General features: G+C 34.5%; 1 protein-coding gene across 4 annotated transcripts in view; it reads right to left on the reverse strand.

Moving 5' to 3' along the window:
* The window catches only part of ERBB4 (erb-b2 receptor tyrosine kinase 4), a 1,157,221-nt gene that overhangs the window by 35,750 nt on the left and 1,103,319 nt on the right, over positions 1–18,152 (reverse strand). For all 4 annotated transcript variants that reach the window (XM_047722028.1, XM_047722026.1, XM_047722029.1 and 1 more), the window contains exons 21-24: positions 9,335–9,490; positions 6,689–6,764; positions 2,993–3,139; positions 436–533 (exon numbers count right to left, since the gene is read on the reverse strand). In XM_047722028.1, the coding sequence (XP_047577984.1) occupies positions 436–533; positions 2,993–3,139; positions 6,689–6,764; positions 9,335–9,490 (477 nt within the window). The remainder of the gene's footprint in view (positions 1–435; positions 534–2,992; positions 3,140–6,688; positions 6,765–9,334; positions 9,491–18,152) is intronic.

The raw sequence follows: 18,152 nt of genomic DNA on the forward strand, positions 1-18,152 counted from the left end.
CTATTGATAGGAGGATAAATGCTACCTTGTTTTCCTGAGGAAAATTAATTCCTGAGGAAAAAGTAACTCAGGGTCTATTTGGTTATGATTTAGGTAAAAATAATCATAGATAAATATACTATAATTTTTAAATTATCTAATCCATTTTTTCTACTGTTTAATATAAAATGTTCTTTGGGCTATCATTTGACTCATATGTACATCAACTCACTTGAATCTGAGTTATTGCTTGGATACTGTATATCTTCCCAAACAAGACACATTAATAAATACTTTTTAGGAAATTAAATGTCAATATATTGAAACTTTTAATTCACTGTCTTCAACCATGGAAAAGATTAAAACAAAAATCCATCTTTCTTTTATTCTGAAAAGGAAAGATTATAATAATGGAAATGATTTAATGCATGTTAAAAAGACCAGATCTGTACCAACCTGAATAACTAGGTATCTTTGAGGGTCTCGAGCCATCCTCGAAAATTCAGCAGCCAGTTCCTTAAATTTAGGTCTACTGTCAGCATCTATCATCCAACCTAGAAATTCACACACAACACAAAAGTCACTCTATCCATAATTATGAAGAAGTAGGATGTTAATTTTTTGAAAACATAGGCTAGGTTTGAAAAATGTTGTTTTAATAATAATGATCTAAAAAAAAAAAAACCCACAAAGAAAGCTAAAGAAAGAAACAATCCAATAGGTGAGCTTCTATCTCAATCAGTTTGTTGATATTCAGAAGTAAATGAAATATATGATAGAATAACAGAAATTTTTAAGGGCGCCTTGATGGCTCAGTGGGTTAAAGCCCCTGCCTTTCCGCTCAGGTCATGATCCCAGGGTCCTGGAAGGCAGCTATGCTCACCAGTATACCACCAACGCTGCACAGATACCAGGGCCCTGGGATGCGACCCCTGCATCATCAGGCTCTCTGCTCAGCAGGGAGCCTGCTTCCGCCCCCCCCCCCCCGCCCCCGCCCGCCTTCCTCTCTGCCTACTTGTGATCTCTGTCTCTCAAATAAATAAATAAAATCTTTAAAAAAGAAAAAAGAACAGAAATTTTTATTTTATTGATCTAATTTAAAGTTAATTTTTCTTCTTAGGAATCATAACCTAAGCTAACTATGGGAACTTACAGAAGCTCTGATTTCTTTTTTATTTCCTTAAGTATGGAGAGAATGCTTTTTTTTTTAAACTTTTTTTTGATGGTAATAGAAGACGCGATTGGGATATAATTTATTATTTTATGTCAGGAGTGACATGGAGCTTTGGTTACAATGCAGTACACCAGCACAGAGGGGGAGAAGGGAAATGAAAGCAACTTTCTCATGCTACTCTTTTCCTGGTGGGTTATATATTCTTTTCCTGGTGGGGAATAACCAGTGCAAAATGATTGGTAATGTTTGTTCAGCAATAGCCATTAGCTTATCTAAGTACTAGCCTTTGCAGCATAAAAATACTATCAGCAATTTTCAAGGTATGTATTATTATTTAGCTGGGAGTCTAGATAAAGTGGGTCTTATCTCCCCAGGCTCTGTTTAGTTGATGAGATCACAAGAAGAAAAGCACCAAGCTTTTCCTTATTTTCTTGCCAAATGACCCTCTTCCTAGGTATTAAAACTCATAAAAGCAAGGTAAAACTCCCTATGAGGCAAAATACTTTCCTGATTTTTCATTGTTTCATCAGAGCAGCTAAATGAAGTATGTAAATCACTTCTGATGCTAGTTATGAGATCAAATCATATAATGCATGCATGTTCTTTAAAATTCCTTCCATAGATGACTACTGAATGATGTTTGTTCCAATAAAGCTATAAGGTTTATTTCCTTTTTCCGGGAGTTCAATTTTTATTCTTGTTCTGGGAAGTCTTTGGGTGTCATTTCATGTATCATTAATATCAGCTGAATTTTTTTCTCTCTTAACAAAGCTCAACTATTTGCATCCGCTTAGGAAAAAAAAAAATGCTTTTGATACCAAGAAGCTAATGAGGAAATAGGTGTTTCTGGAACTACTGGAATCAAAAAAGGTTAACTTCGCTGGGAGGTATCAGTTTCTTTCTAACTAAATATTGAGTAAATAGAACTATGCTTAGAGAAAAGGGCAAGCTGACCTGAACTGGAAAGCACATTTTTATTTCTTCCCTCACTGACAGAATGTATCACACATGTCATGAATATAAATCTGAGTAGACCTTGGTCCAAAGTCTCGTATTAATAAGATGCTTATTCACCTTCACCAGTTTGTTTCTTTGCTAACCCTGTGTAAATCAAAAGGGGAAAACCCCAGATTACACAAGAAAGATTGCTGAATGTTAATCTCACTTAAATTAAGTAGGAAACTCCAGAGACTTCCCTAATTCTATTTAAATTAAGAGCCTAGGCTGCCAAAACACATTTATAATACATATGTGTCTGGGGCATAGAAAGAAGAATGAAAAGTAAGAGCGTTTGATGTAAACAAATGATCAAATTTTTTTAAAAAAGCAAACATTAGTAATCTTTTAATTCACTGCAGAAATTCATGTCTTCTCATTTCCCATTCTGCCCTGCTAATTTCCTGTTGACTAAAACTGGTAAACCTATTTCCATTTAATTCATCTTTTTAAACTATCAGTTTCAAGCTTTCTTTCTTTATATTTAGATCATTTGTTTAGATCGCTATTTTCCTATAAAGATTACTAACATTATTGTGACTAATTACATCTCTTTGTGAAAGACAATTTGATTGTCATGGAAATGATAAGAATCAAAGTGAAATGAATCAGAAGAGTAAGAGTCATATAATTTCAACTTTATAACGTGGAAGCATGCATACTGATGCATATTGCTTCCTATTAACAACAAGCCAAAAACACAGGTGTTTACATGATTTTTCGTAATTACTTTTGAGCCTTCACATTTTTCAATATATAAAAACATTAGGCAGGTAGGTTAATCCATACTATTATTTTACTAAGCGTGATAATGGTGATGATAAAATTATTTTGCAATCTTACATTTGACCATGACCATGTAAACGTCAATAGTGCAGATCGGAGGCTGGGGCAAACGTTCTCCTTTCTCTAATAAATCTGGGATTTCTCGGGTTGGAATTCCATCATACGGTTTTCCTCCAAAGGTCATCAGTTCCCATATAGTGACTCCTAAATTAGACATCAAATATTTACATAAGCATATTAACAACATAATTTGAAGAAACCAGCAGAATGCCAGTGACAAAGAAAACTCCCTGGAAGGCAAAAAAAAAAAAAAAAAAAAAAAAAAAGTCTAAAGAGGGGTGCCTGGGTGGCACAGCTGGTTAAGCATCCAGACTCTTGGTTTTGGCTCAGGTGGTCATCTCAGGATCATGAGATCGAGCGCCACCTCAGACTCTACGCTCGGCGCCTGGTCTGCTTAAGACTCTCTTCCCCTACCCCACCCCACCCCCACCACCACCACCAATCTAAAGTACATAAATAAGTCTTTTAAAAAAGTAGTCTAAAGAAAGGCTCTTCAGATTTCTATATCCATTAGGAGAAGCCCAGTGACAAAATCTTTGTGGGAAATTCAATTATCTTACGATTGTCTTGAAATTTGTTAATGAGTAGCAGAGACAATTCCGAGCGAATGTCAGAATACAGGGTCTATTCCCCATTTCTACTTTTAGGTAATATTAATGTTTGCTGGTCCAAGTTAATTTTCACTACGCAGCAATAGAGCCTATCAAACAATTTATTATATACATGTATGCTCAGTACCAAGTAATTATGATTGCAGATAAAATCTGATGTTGACTAATTTTGAGATTACCATTTTTGTGATTTCAAGTCCTATAGGCTAAGCTGGGCTGCCAGAATGATTACCTTATGTTATGGTAAATCATTGTGGCTCTCTTTTTGACTCATACAAAGAGAACAGATGGAATGAAACACATTCCTATACCTAACACCTGAGAGAGCCTGAGGGATCCAAATATAACATAATACCTGTGAAAGAGGTATCACAAAATTGAAGGGAATCAATAATAGTCGATTCCTTAGATAAGAAATCACTTTCTTGAACCACTAGAACAGTGATTCCCTCTGTAAAAGCAAATACCCTAAACACCAGCCTGCAAATAGCTAATTCTGATAATAATAATGATTCTGGTTTGAACAATAGTATATACGCTATAGGTCTCTTTATGATCTCATAAATATACAATTAAAAAGTTATCATTTCTTAAGGATAAGGATTTTAAGTTCATACATAGCAGTCTGTGCATAAGATTCTTACCTAGTGAATTTTGATGAGTTCATATAATACACAACGTATGTTTTAATTAGGACTATGCTTTCTTTCCTACTGGAATGAATTATTTATTCAAACTGAGGTCTTTTTTAGCTTATAACAGTTATTACTGGCTGATAATAAAAATATAAAGCTTAAGATATAAAAGTACATGTGAACTTCAAATTATCCTTTATCATAATATCATTAACAATTACCTGATTTTTCTTGCTAATATTTTCATCTTATGATTCTTAGGTACAATATAAAAATGTAACTAGTAACATAATTTAACTGTTTGATCTTGATTAAATCTTACTTAATTTTGCATATTGAAGAATGGCTCTGTAGAACCAGTAATTAAGATTGAGTGTCCAAGAGGCAGGCGGAACAAGTTAAGAAGAGGATGGCTGTCCATTTCTATTCATCCAGTCAATATAAATACGTATTTATAGAATATGTATTTAATGAGGGCATTTTGTTAACTTACGTATGCAGTTATAAAAGAACAGATGTTTTCACCTCTCTATCAGAACTTCTAAAAAAAAGAACTTCTATTATAAAAAATTGTAAAGCAATTACAAATCAAAATAATGGAAACTATAATAAAGAGAATATAAACTATAATAAATATAAAAACAAAAGAAGGAACATCAAAATCCCCACCTCTGCCAATAATAATCCAATTATATCTTTGCAGGAGTGACCACAAGATAGGGTTAAACAGAGATGGATATAGAAGAACAGTCCCAGGAAAACTGAATCAGAAACATCCTCAAAACTTGCAATCTTATCATTTGAACATAAACCATATCTAATGCATATTTATTTTAAAAAATTAATTATATAAAAATAAATACACATCTGGTGGCAATTTTCCACAAAGGTGCAGTGTTAACATTATTTTTACTCTCTGACTTATATGCCTTTTGCAATCAACTATGATATATCATAAAAATCTTAAAATGCCTTATGGATATGAGTTGATGACCTAGGCTATGTTTCAAAGCAGAGTACTAATCTATCTATCTATGTACTTATTTTAGAGGTTGTTTAAAATTGCTGGCAGCAGATTGCCACATTTAATTGAGGGAAACATTCATAGAAAAAAAAAGGAAAAGAAAAGTGATATATATGTCACATATTAAAATATACATGTCAAATATTAAAATATAAAATCTAATTTGTTTCATGTAATATATGTACTAGATTTGTGTTCTGTGTAGTCTTCACAGTTCAACAACTTAAATTTTTCAATAGTTTCCCTATACTTGTCTAAATCTCAAGCACAGCACACTTTCTACTTCAAAGCTTATTTTAAAATTTTTTTTGTTTTTTCAGTGTTCCAAAATTCATTGTTTATGTACTACACCCAGTGCTCCATGCAATATGTGCGTGGAATACACAGAACCTTTGTGGAAATTTTAAACAAACAGCATACGTGCGTGGAGGGAAAAAACACTTTACGGAAATGTCTTAACTTTTTTTTAAAAGATAATTTGTGCTTCTCTAGATAAGAGGTATAAGTTCTTTAGTGATTAAATGATTAAGTCTTTTTTCTAAAAATAAAGAACAAAGATAAAGCTAGACTTAAATTTGAGTAAACTTAATTGTAACATACGTTCAAGTCACCACCACCTTTTGCTTAAAGGGCATCATGCTTTCAATTGGTAAGAAATACTGGTTCTTTGCAACATATTTAAACTTAGAAAGGGTGTTGATTCATTCTTACTACTACCCGGATGGACTTCAGTTGTAAATAGCCAGATAGATCTAATTATCTCACCTCAACAATTGAGTTAAATGTGATTAAATGAATGCTCTAAGTTTAAAATTACTCTTTCCGGGTTCATATTATTCATTCTCTAATATATCTGTTTATTCCAAAGTAGTTTGTAAATTAAAATCAAAACTGCAATTAGCAATCTTCTCTCCTATTTCTCCCCTCACGTTTGCTCTCACCTTACTGCTTTTAGTAATTGTTCTTTGTTACAACAATAACCTCCTTCTTATTATAGAAAAGACATTCTTTTATTTTTAATATATGTTTTCAAAGAGTTTTTTGAAAAATCAAGGCTATGATGCTCTATGATATTGTTCCTAAACTAAAATTGGTTATTTTCTTTTTTTTTCTGTCAAAATGATCAGAAAAGTTGCTACCAAACCAAAGGTTATGGTAGACAACTGAGATTTTAATATATTACACTTTAGAGAACCGAGAAAAAACAGAAAAAAAGCAGATAAATGATACAGTTTAAAGGGTTTTTTTGTTTTGTTTTGTTTTGTTTTTATGTGGAAGAGCAAAGAGTTAATTCCTTTAGGAAACAAGGCTTATAAGTAGGTATTTCCAACAAAATAAAATAAATTAGCTTAAATATTTTACATGAGCCTAATATATTTATTTTTGCCCTAAATCCCGTAATTCACAAGGAAGATTTATTTACCGTAGCTCCAAACATCACTCTGATGGGTAAATTTTCTGTAGTGTATACACTCCAGAGCCATCCATTTAATTGGCATCTGAAAAAGAAAAAGAGAAATAAAAAGTGAAAGTCTTATAGTTATTTAAAAAGTCATTGTTACATTCATTTCCCAAAATATGAATCTCTGCGCTTGCCTCAATTGTATTTTTTGATTGTGTATTTTTTGTATGTATAGAAAATACAGATATAATAATAATAAACATTTTTTCAGTACAGAGAACAATGAATTAAAATTTATGAAATTCATAAAGTGAATTAACCTAAAGATATATTTATTTTTTTTAAAGATTTTATTTATTTATTTGACAGAGAGAAATCACAAGTAAGCAGAGAGACAGGCAGAGAGAGAGGAGGAAGCAGGCTCCCTGCTGAGCAGAAAGCCCGATGTGGGGCTCGAACCCAGGACCTGGGATCATGACCTGAGCCAAAGGCAGCGGCTTAACCCACTGAGCCACCCAGGCGCCCCATATTTTTAAAAGCTTCATAAACAATGAAAAATAAAATAGTATCACCTTCTATAGTTCTTAATTAATGTTCGGCAATTAATTCAGTTACTGGTTAATATTATGACTCACAATATCGATTCCAAACATTTAAGACATATGCTTCTAAAAATATGATCTACTACATTTTCCCCCCAAAATGAGATTCCTTACACTTTCACTTATTCTTTTTTACCCTCAGAAAATTTCTGGCTACCAGTAAGATGGTCTATTTCTATACTTGCCCCCACTTTCTCCTTTCATATAATTTGGTCACTTGAAACACCTAAAATAATGAATTCCAAAGTTAGGCTTGCTTTGTTCCCTAACCACAGATGATCTCCCTTGTCTTGGTTAACCAGTATTGAAAACATGTACTATTTTCAGACCAGGAATTATATAAAAGAATGTGAGAGGCTCAATCCCAATCTATCATCACTACAAGAAAAACAACTCAACTCACATACCCTGCTGATAAGGGGTCAGCAGAGTTAAGTTTCATCTAGGAAGGGCAGCATTTCCAGCATATAGCTGGAAATATAATTGGATTCTATGGAATAAAGATAAACATTTCTACTTTGCAGTTGAAAGCTTAAAACTAACAGGACTTTGAAATCATGAGGTTTGCTGCTCACCAAGGTGACACCAAGGCAACTGTATGACAGAATCACGGTATTCAGTGAAAAGGAACAGAAGACACACTGAAAGTGATTTCCCTATGGGCAAGGAGTTAGCCGACTTTATGGACTACGGACGTTGTGTTAAAGAAGTACGTTTAAATCACAGGTGGCTTGATAAAGACTTAATGGTTACCAGGCATTTAAAGCTATAATGAATCTTGCTTTAGACAAATCCTACAGCTGTATTTTCTTAAGACAAGTGAAGTCATGTGATTTATAGACTTCTACTGTGCAATCTTACAGTGAATTTCAAAGCTGTGGTCTCAAACTGCTGCAATTTGGTAGTAAACTGGCAGAACAGCCAAATAAAATCACGGAAAGATTGGGAAATACTATAAAATGAAAGTTATTTTTTAATTTTTCTTTTGTGATAGGATTTGAATACATATATAGTTATATAATAGATCATATAAAGTAATATAAAAATCATATACTACATGACATTCAAAAATCAATGTTAAGTATTTGGAAGCCTATCATTGCAAAATATTTATAATCTATATTTGGGTGGCTCATGATAAATAAAGCACATGATAAACATATTTAAATGACATATCAATCACTTTTTTTGTTTGTTAGCATGTGTTTACACATCACCATAGGTTAAGGATGCATTTGCTTATTTCATTTGGCCTCTCCTGATCTAAGTTTTCGCACATTAAGCTAGAGGGACCTCCAGATGGAGAGGAGATATCCTCACAGTTTAGCCAAGAATGGCGATCTCAACAGTGGGTTGATGATGAAAAACAAGAGCTGCAACTAAGGCCTGGGCTGAACCATATGGCAGGAGCACAGTTGTCAGGCAAGGCCAGAGGCTGGACAGTCAGAAAAGTAGAAGAGGCAACGGTACTGTTAAGATCCCCGGGATATAGTAGCCTACATTTTGGTGGAGAGCATCAGGTTAAATAAAGCAAATTAGTCAATCACATACTATAGTAAAGCTTAAAAAAATAGAGGCAGAAAAGAGAAATCTGTTTTATCTGGTGTAAGAGGATTAGAAACTAAACAGGATGAATGAAAGTTCCCATGAGTTATGGTTCTTGGTATCCCGTGAGTTATGGTTCTTGGTAGTAGCAGGCTTCTCCCCAGTCAATGAAAGAACAGTTATGTCTTTCTGTAGTGGTCAGTCCTGTGTTCTTAGGATCAGTGAAACAATTTCTATGGTCCTGGATTAAAGTGTAATTTCCAGTTCACCTAAGGATCCACCCACTTCCCAATACTGGACGTGACATAAAGACCACTAGAGATGAGCTGCCTTATTTTGGCTGCTTTTGGGAAATTGATATTGGTATATGTAATATATTTGATCCTGGATGGGAGAGAAGGCAAATGGTGGAATTAAGATTTTATACTTTCATAAACTCAGATTTAGTGGCCTCTTCCTCTATTATGTAAGAAGATAAAATATCATATTTTCAAGCAATAGTGCTCTAAAAAACACCCACCTTTCCTCCATCAGCATTATATTCTTTTTCATCTCCTTCTAAGAGTCTGGCTAGTCCAAAATCTGTGATTTTCACATGGTTTGGAGATTTCACTAAGACATTTCGGGCTGCCAAATCCCGATGAACAAGCCGTCTTTCTTCCAAGTACATCATTCCCTGAAAAACACCAAGTTCCAGAAAGATAGTCAGTCAAGGCTAATGCCTAGGCTTTTCCGTTTGTCTAAAAAGCAGTTTCTTAGCCTTCAGTTGCAAGTGCTTGATTTCTTTAAGCAAAGCCAGATTCCTGAAATATTTTAAAAATTAGGAAAAACCTGGGGTAAAAAGCAAACCACAAATAACTTTTGGCCCTTTTCCCCTAAAGTCCTATAAAGAATTACCTGTACATGAGCTAAATGTTAGGTCATTTTTTCCCCTCAGAGTTCTTACACTCTTTTGCAAACACTTGTACTAGTGAGGCATACACGTGTATCAGTAGATAAGCTAACACACACTTGGACTGACCCCCATATTTCTAGTTGTTTTTTCTCAGTAACTCCTGCTTCATGTCATCCTCCCTGTACCACACCTGCTCCAAATAAAGACACCCATTCATAATGTTTTTTAAAAATATTTCATACAAAGGTTTAATGGTGCCAAAATCACCATCATAGATTCTATCCAGGCTGAAGAATTATATTGTTAATTATGCAAAAATGAACTATACCTTAAAGGCACAAGCCTGTAATTTTTTTAAATGACTTCAATAACATTAGTAGGAATTGTAAGAACCCACAAGTGAAATTACGTTGTTTATAATGACCCTGAAATTAGCCTTTAATGTGTTTTCTTCATTAAATATATAGGGTAATTAAAAATAAAATGTATTGCTGATTGCCAACATTTGCATATATCCACATATATCCATATATGTTCATATATATATTCATATGTATATATTCATAATTCATAGAAGCAACAAATATCAACTGACTTTACCAGTAGAGAAACTAAGAATCATTAAACGTCAGCCTTAACTAAAGGTTGATGTAAAAGCAAGGAAGTAAAGACAGAGGCCCAGATTAGAGTGAACATATTCTTATTGAAGTGTTAGAGGAATTCTGTATTTGAGGATTTCAGAGGTAAAAAATGTTGTCATTCAAAAACAAAATCATAATCACTAGAATATGGTTAGACCATACTCTCATGCCAATCGCAAATCTAAGCTGTTAATAGTTAACATTAGAATTGCAGGACTTTAAAGGATTAATGGTTGCTGATATAAAAACAAAAGCTGTGGAAAACAGACACATAAATCAACACAGGGAGAAAAAAAAAAAAGAAAAAATATGAAATGTACACCCAGTGTAGTGTAAAGAGAAGATTACTTCTAACAGCATCATGGGCCAAACACTATAATATAAATGCCCATTAAACACAACCAGTGGAGATACTAGCTGATATGGTCCACCTGGTCAGCTGTTGGGTGACACCATTTTTATTAGTGTTTTCTGAAATGAGCCCACAACTGAGGTCTTCTTTCCTAAACACTGCTTTCTGTTTGAGTATGCAAACTTAGAAACTCCTATAATAAAGTGAAACTAAAAACATACAGCCTTTATATGACTTAAGGGATCAAAAAACAGACTTATTGCTTTGGAGATAAGATTTTTTTCAATTATTTGCCCACTGAAGGAATGTCCACAAAACATTCATCTTTCCTTTCTTACCACCTTCATATCAGAATACAGAAAGTGTGTTGGCAACGAGTTAATATTCAGATCCACACATGAAGACGGAGCAACACTATGTCCCGGGCATTGTGCTAGACATCAGGGAAACAAAAGAGTCAGGGAAGTTCTGTTCACTGAAGGAGGACAGAGCTATTAACGAAATGGGCAGACATGGAATATGGACTTGAGTGAATTGATTTGATACACATAAAGGCATTTAAGGAGAGTTGTTTTGATGTTCATCTGTAGTAGAACCTAGCAAGTATGCATGAGATGGGAGCCTTCAGAGAGATTCCAAGGCCCAAGTAAGGTTTGAAAGATGTCCACCAGTTGGGGAAGGTGAGGGGAAAATTGCAGTTAGAGAGAACACACATAGGGGCATCAATACCATGGTGTACTTGGACAAAGGTATGTGATTCAGTATTTCTGAATCATTACATATAAAGGCAGGAGAGGGGTGAATGGTGAGTCTGACAAAATAAGAAGAGGCTCAATTCAACAAGGGCCTCTTAGGTGTCATGGTAGAGAATCTGAGCTTTTCATCTTAGGCAGTATTTGATCTGGTGATGCAGAAGTTGTTTTAAAAAGGAGAGCAACACAATTATCACTGGAGTTTTGAAAAAAATCACCTGGTATATAGTCAAAGGATTGGACACAAATACAGCTGAAGTTGGAAGCCCCTGCTACAATACAGAAGAAAAGTGATAAGATAGAAAATAATAAAGGTTACAAATTGGCAGTCCATGGGCTATATCCATTTTCCACACATATTTTTTGATCCCCACAGTGGGCAACTTTCAAACATCCTTTTTAGCTGATGACTGGCTGTATGCCATTGAGGTCACCTTCAGCTTGCCAAGATCCCACCACTCACTATTACTACCTACAAGTTCATTTACGATACTCACCTTGCTTCAATGCATGAGTGTCTGAATCTTTGACTAAACTAGGCCAGAAGAAATTTCAGGGAGAGGACAATTCCAAGATACACTTATATAATAAAATAACCATCCTTGGTAATCGAATAATGAAAAAGAGAGTAAATTACGAAAGGTTGTGTTTCCTGACTTTGGTAATTTAGGTTGATAATAATAATTCTTTTAACTAAGTATTATCCTAATGCAAATAATAGTGATATATACCATACCAATAGAGAACTAATATTCACCAAGAAACTTAAGACCCTAATGACACATTCTACGTTATGAGCAGAACTATAAAAACTCAAATGTTCTATGATATTATATACACAAAGCCATACCAGGTGATAGATCACCTTAAATCTCAATTCCATTTGTCTATAAAAAAGGTTTTCTTCCAAATAATGAGAACTCAATTCAGGAAACCAGATGATAATTTCTATATAGTTTCCTCTACCCACCTGACCATAATTAAAAGAAATAAAAACAGAAGCATCTGCAACTATGAGTACATTATAGGAATACTAACACGGACAATAACCACCACTAACATTGACTGAGTACTCAGAACATGGCAGGTATTAAATTAAACACTTCTACCACAATAGATTAACAATCCTATGAGATGCATACTGTTTTCATCCCATTTTAAATATTAGAAGACCAAGTCCCAGAGATGTCATTACTTGCTCCAGGTTATCTAATGAGTGATAGAACTGGGATCTGATCCCTTGCTGTGGGGCTCTAAACTCTACACATTTAAGCCTACCCCTCCTCTCTTGATGGGTCACGGGGTCATGTGGACACGTAGAAATTAATGTACACAGTAACGCCACATAGCTTTAAAAGATCCTCGTTCTTTTGGAGCAAAAACATTATAAGATGTTTCTGTGAACTGAGGGCATATGCAAGTGACTGACTTGTTTATATTTATATTTAAAATTCAGCTAAACTATAGAACTTTTCGATTTGGCAGGAATTTGAATTACATAAATTAGAAACTTAATTCTTGCATCAGCCCCAGAATATGCAGGATGGTGGAGTTGGTTTGAGTGTAGATTCTGAGGTCAATTGCCTGGATCGAACCCAGCTCTGCCGTGTTCTAGCTGTGTGACTCTGGCAAGTTAGTTAATCTGGCACTCATCTTTGTCTCTAAAATGGCCATAAAAGCACCTATACCACAGATTGTTGTAAAGATGAAACGTTTTAAAATATGTAAAGTACTCAAATAGTAGCTGCCACATGGTAAGTGCAAAACATGCAAGCTTTCATTATTTTTCCACAGATATCAACAGCCCTAGCGTGAACAAGAATAACTTACCCTCATTAACTTGAACTGCTTATTTGAGAAAATCTGTGAACCTCAACTAATATATCACAGTAGGCGTTCAATAAATGTTTACAAATGGTGATACGTATACCCATAACCAATCTATCATGATTAATGTGTAGGTACAAATTCCAAAGAATTACTGTTCAAAGTATTATTTTAGTAATGATTCACCTGAGGATGCTGTTATATAAAAAGAAGGAAAAATTAGGGAATCTACTAAAAGATTTGGTGCCCTCCATAAATACATCACAGAGTCATGGTTTTAGTGAGGAAAAAGGTCGTGAATAATGGCCTTTAGGTTGAAAGTTTTCGGTGCTGCAGAAAGGGTGAATAAAATAGTAGATTTGCTCTACTGAAATATCTGTCTTTTATCAGCACTGAAAGTTTTTCATAGACATATTTTAGGAGCATTTTGTCTACTTCTAGACCCAAGTGCTATAAGTCTGATTTTACCCAAGCTATTCAGAATTTACTATTGTCCAAGCCATTCAGTATTTTACCATTTTTCATACTTGCTCTATAGGCTGTAATGAGTTTTCAAAGAGTACTTACTTATTTTCTGTTTTGCTTATACCTCTTAAGAGGTGCTTTAAATGAATACAATCTAGCTAGGGAAAGTCAAACTTAACTCTGACTCCCAGAAATGCACTTTAATAGCAAAACCAAGGATAATTTTATTACAATTGAGTTTAAAGTTTTAATCTCTGGTTAAAATTGACTCATCTAAACTTCTCTATGGAAATATATCAAAATATTGGTATTGATGAACACCTAGCAATGACCTTCTTTTCAATCTTATGATATTTGAATCACAGCTGTCTAGCAAAAATGCATTCTTATTATGTTTTAATCCGATGTGAAAATGTATTCTGCCCAGCTGCAGGAAGCTAACGCAAGTCAAGAGAGACCAGACTATTTTTGACAATAAATATTTGCTTCCCATATATAGGCCATATGGCAATTTCATCAAACACATGTGTGGAGCTAAAAATTTCAAGCTGCAGTCAGCTCTCACAGGCATTAATCTCTGGAGTTAGCAAGAGTACAGTTTTCTTTTCTTTTCTTTTTTTTTTTTTTTCTTGTTTTCATTCTAATAACCTGAAGCTTTTTTAATAACACAGGAAGCTTCAGGAAAGCTAGCTTCAAATGAAAATCACTCCTCTTTTCTACTTTTCCTTCTAAAAGAATTCTATGCCTGAGGAAAAAAAAATCAACTATAATGCTCTCTACTGTTAAGGCTAAAGATATGAGCATGTTCAATGAGAGAAAGGGGCCTTTTTGGATGAAGTAACTGACTTTATCCAAATAGTGCATGAAGGGAAACTAAGGGGGTTCATAATTAAATCAACTGAGAAGTCTTTTCAGCCAGAGAAGGCTGGTTCAGGGCAGCAGAGAAAGAACATAGAACTGAATGTTGGAGTTAGAAGTCCTGGAAATGCTGCTCACTAGGCTTTTGACCTCAGATACTCATTTCACCTCTCCTATAAAAGTGACAGACTGGCCTAAATGATCTCTGAAGTGTCCTCTAGCTTTAAATTTTTATTCCATGATAGATGGAACTGTACAACAGACCTATATAAAATACTAAGTCATAGGCCAATAAAAGACACAGAGAACAGTAAAGAAAGACATAGAGTAGATGTCTCCCTTCAAATATTTAGTGAGAGCCATGAATATGTTTTAGTAAAAGTCAGTTTCATGCATCCAATGTTTAAGATGACAGACTTTAGAAATAAACCCCAGCTCTTAGTAGCTCTGTGTCTTTGGTCAATTTATCTGTGTTTCAATTTCTTCATCTATTAAAGGCATAATGATAGTATTTACCCTGAAGATTGTCTTGAGGACTCGATGCCTTCCTGTTTATAAAACATCTAGAACATTCAGTATTCTAAGATATCATGTGTTTTCTAAATAAATAACCTCAAATTCAGCCATCTTATTAAAAACACAATTTGACTACTGTAAGAGAAAGAAAAGATAGCTAAATGAAATACCTACTGGCTACTCAGCACAATTAGGTGAAGCAATTTCTGTTTCTTGCTCATTTGTCCCTGAATATTCTCCTATTATTTTTTTCAGAGGGAAAAAAAGCAGATTCACATTGCTGTCCTAAACTAGCTTAGAGTTAATACTCATGGTTCATTCTTATATCTTCTGACTGTACCTATGATCTTCAGAAATTTCGTTAGATAGTATGTAGTTCATAGGGAGATTTTGAAATATTGAGGGCTAAATTTATATCAGCTTAATAATGGGTAATAAAAACAACACCTTTGTTATTTGAAATGTATATTTCACAAAGTCCCAATAGTATATTTGAGTGTGAGTAAATGTGTGTGTGTGTGTGTGTGTGTGTGTGTGTGTGTGTCACAGGCATGCATGCATACAATAGGTGTTGTGGTGTAGTGCTCAGAAACTTCTTCAGGACCAACAGACTCATGGGGATTGTTGGCTGCTGGTAGCTCCCAGCTGCATCACTTTGGATGCTTTGATACCTCCAACCCAAGTGCTGCTTTGCTGGGGGCTTTGCCTTCTCAGAGTTAACACACACCTAGCAACTGGCTGAATGCAGTTATAAAGTCCATCCCCCCATAGATGACTGTGAAGAACTATTCCAATTCCAGGGCTCTCTCCTAAAGTTGGGTGTGATCTCTTTTACAGTTTCATCATAGCTCAACTTTTCCCCTCTACCTACTATTTTTCATTGCTTTATAGGTATTGCCCCTGAGAACACTTGCCAAAAAAACTTCCTGCATGAAAATCTGTTTTAGACAATGTTTTCTAAGAGCCAACTCAAGGCAATGTGTGTGTCTTTTGTCTTCATTTTCTTTTAGGATCTCAGGTATACAGAATTTTTAGTTAATCATAACTCACAATCCATGTGTGCTATTATCATTGTTCCCCTATGCCCTCCACCCCAATGTCATTCTTCTTTCCAGCGTAAGAATTCATAGCAGTGTTTTTAATGTACATCTTTCCAATCCATCATCCATATGCTTATTTATTTTTATATTTTTAAAAATTGGTTTGTTTTATTTTTAATACCTAAATAGTATTGTGCTCTAAATAAAAACATATTTTACTTGTACTTTTTTAGACTGAAGCATGATGGTATAGAAAATCCACTTTACTGTTTCTCATCACATTAAATCATACACACAAACTCATAAACCTATATGCATATATACAAGCATTCCCTGTGTGAATGACAGGCATTCCCTGTCAATTTATTGTCTGTTCCACACTTGATGGGCACTAAACTTACCCCCATCTCTTTGAAACTGCAAACAAGAGGAACACTAACACCATGTTACATACATTTATATAACACATGTTATACACCAATGATATAAATTGTTTAACAATATAAAAAAAATCTGTCCAATACTAATTTTAGTGTAGGAGAATCTAAACGAATAAATATGGTAATAAGCATTGTGGAAAATACAACAGGGAGAGGTTTTTTGTTGACTGAAAATACTGAAATCATATAAGGAATACAACATAACTACACATTATTTTGTATTTTTGAGCCTTCTGTGCCAGTGGACAGTTTTAAGTGCTGTGTATATAAGAACTCACAAGAACCCAATGACATCTGTGCCACTATTATTCCCATTCTAAGATGAGGAAACTGATGCACAGAGAAATTAAAAAAGCTTGCCCAAGGGCGACAGTGCAAGACAAAGCTTAGAAAGAATGAAGATTTGACCATAGGCAGCACGACTCCATAAGCAATAAACTTACCATTACATTATATGACCATATACACTCAACTATAGTCAATAGACTCTACACCGTATATGAAACTAACAAAGACAGCATATATAACTGAATATTGTTATATAAAGAATGGGTGCTGTCAAATTTCAATGAAAAAAATTCTTGTACATAACAAACAAATCTCTTTAGTTTTGCTGGGTTCCCCTTGAATGGTGCCTCCAGACCACCTACCTGAGAATTCAACTGTGTATTTTCCAAAATTTGCAGATTGCCTAAGACTTAACTATTACTCAATAGATGTTTGTAGTTAGGTTAAATGAACAATAAGACCAATGTTTTGTAAGGCTGTTCAAGCAGTAGAGATTTTCTTTGTAGTGTAAGTGGGACAGATTTAGAAGTCTATAATATCTATGATAGGTAGAAGAGAGCAAAACCTGCACCACTTGGGGCCAAACCCAAGAGGGTAATATTAGCATACCACAGGGAGTGAACAAGGACAGCCTTTACAGATTCCTGAGGCTGGCTACGAAAACAGATTTTTTTTTTTTTTTAAACTTCTGGTTCTCTACGTTTTCTTCAGATGTTTCTTCAGAAGTTTCATTTCCTGTCCTTCACAAGCTTTTGGAAATTTGCACCACAAGAATTTGCAGGACAGCCTGCTTGGGACTCAAAAGTCTCTTAAAGTAACAAAATAATAATAAGAAAGAAACAAAGAAACAAAATAAGTAAAGGAGCTTGGGTGAGAAGTCACTGCTTTCCTACCCAATAAATAATGGGCAAAAAAGCTCACCTGCCTGGATCAAGAGAATACTAAACATGCTATCGTTTTTCCTTCTCACTGACCTCTTGCCAATATGATCACAAGGAAAGGAGTGAATCGTATAGTGTCCATGCACTCTCAGAAAAGTATACTTAAAATAGATTACTTCTGCTCCTTAGGCAGCTGATCAATAAAGATGTGGATTGCAACGAGAACGGAGATGTCTGTGAGCTGTAGTAGTTATCCTCTGTGTCTCTTCAGAAATTAATTAAAAATCAATGAAGTGTGCAAACTATTAATACAGCAACCTCTAGATTTACAGATAAAAGCTGAGCCTTTCTCTGAGCATACATACTGTGCAAATACATTCAGA

The sequence above is a fragment of the Lutra lutra genome, chromosome 3 (genome assembly GCF_902655055.1).
Source record: "Lutra lutra chromosome 3, mLutLut1.2, whole genome shotgun sequence".
NCBI classification, from domain to species: Eukaryota; Metazoa; Chordata; class Mammalia; order Carnivora; family Mustelidae; genus Lutra; species Lutra lutra.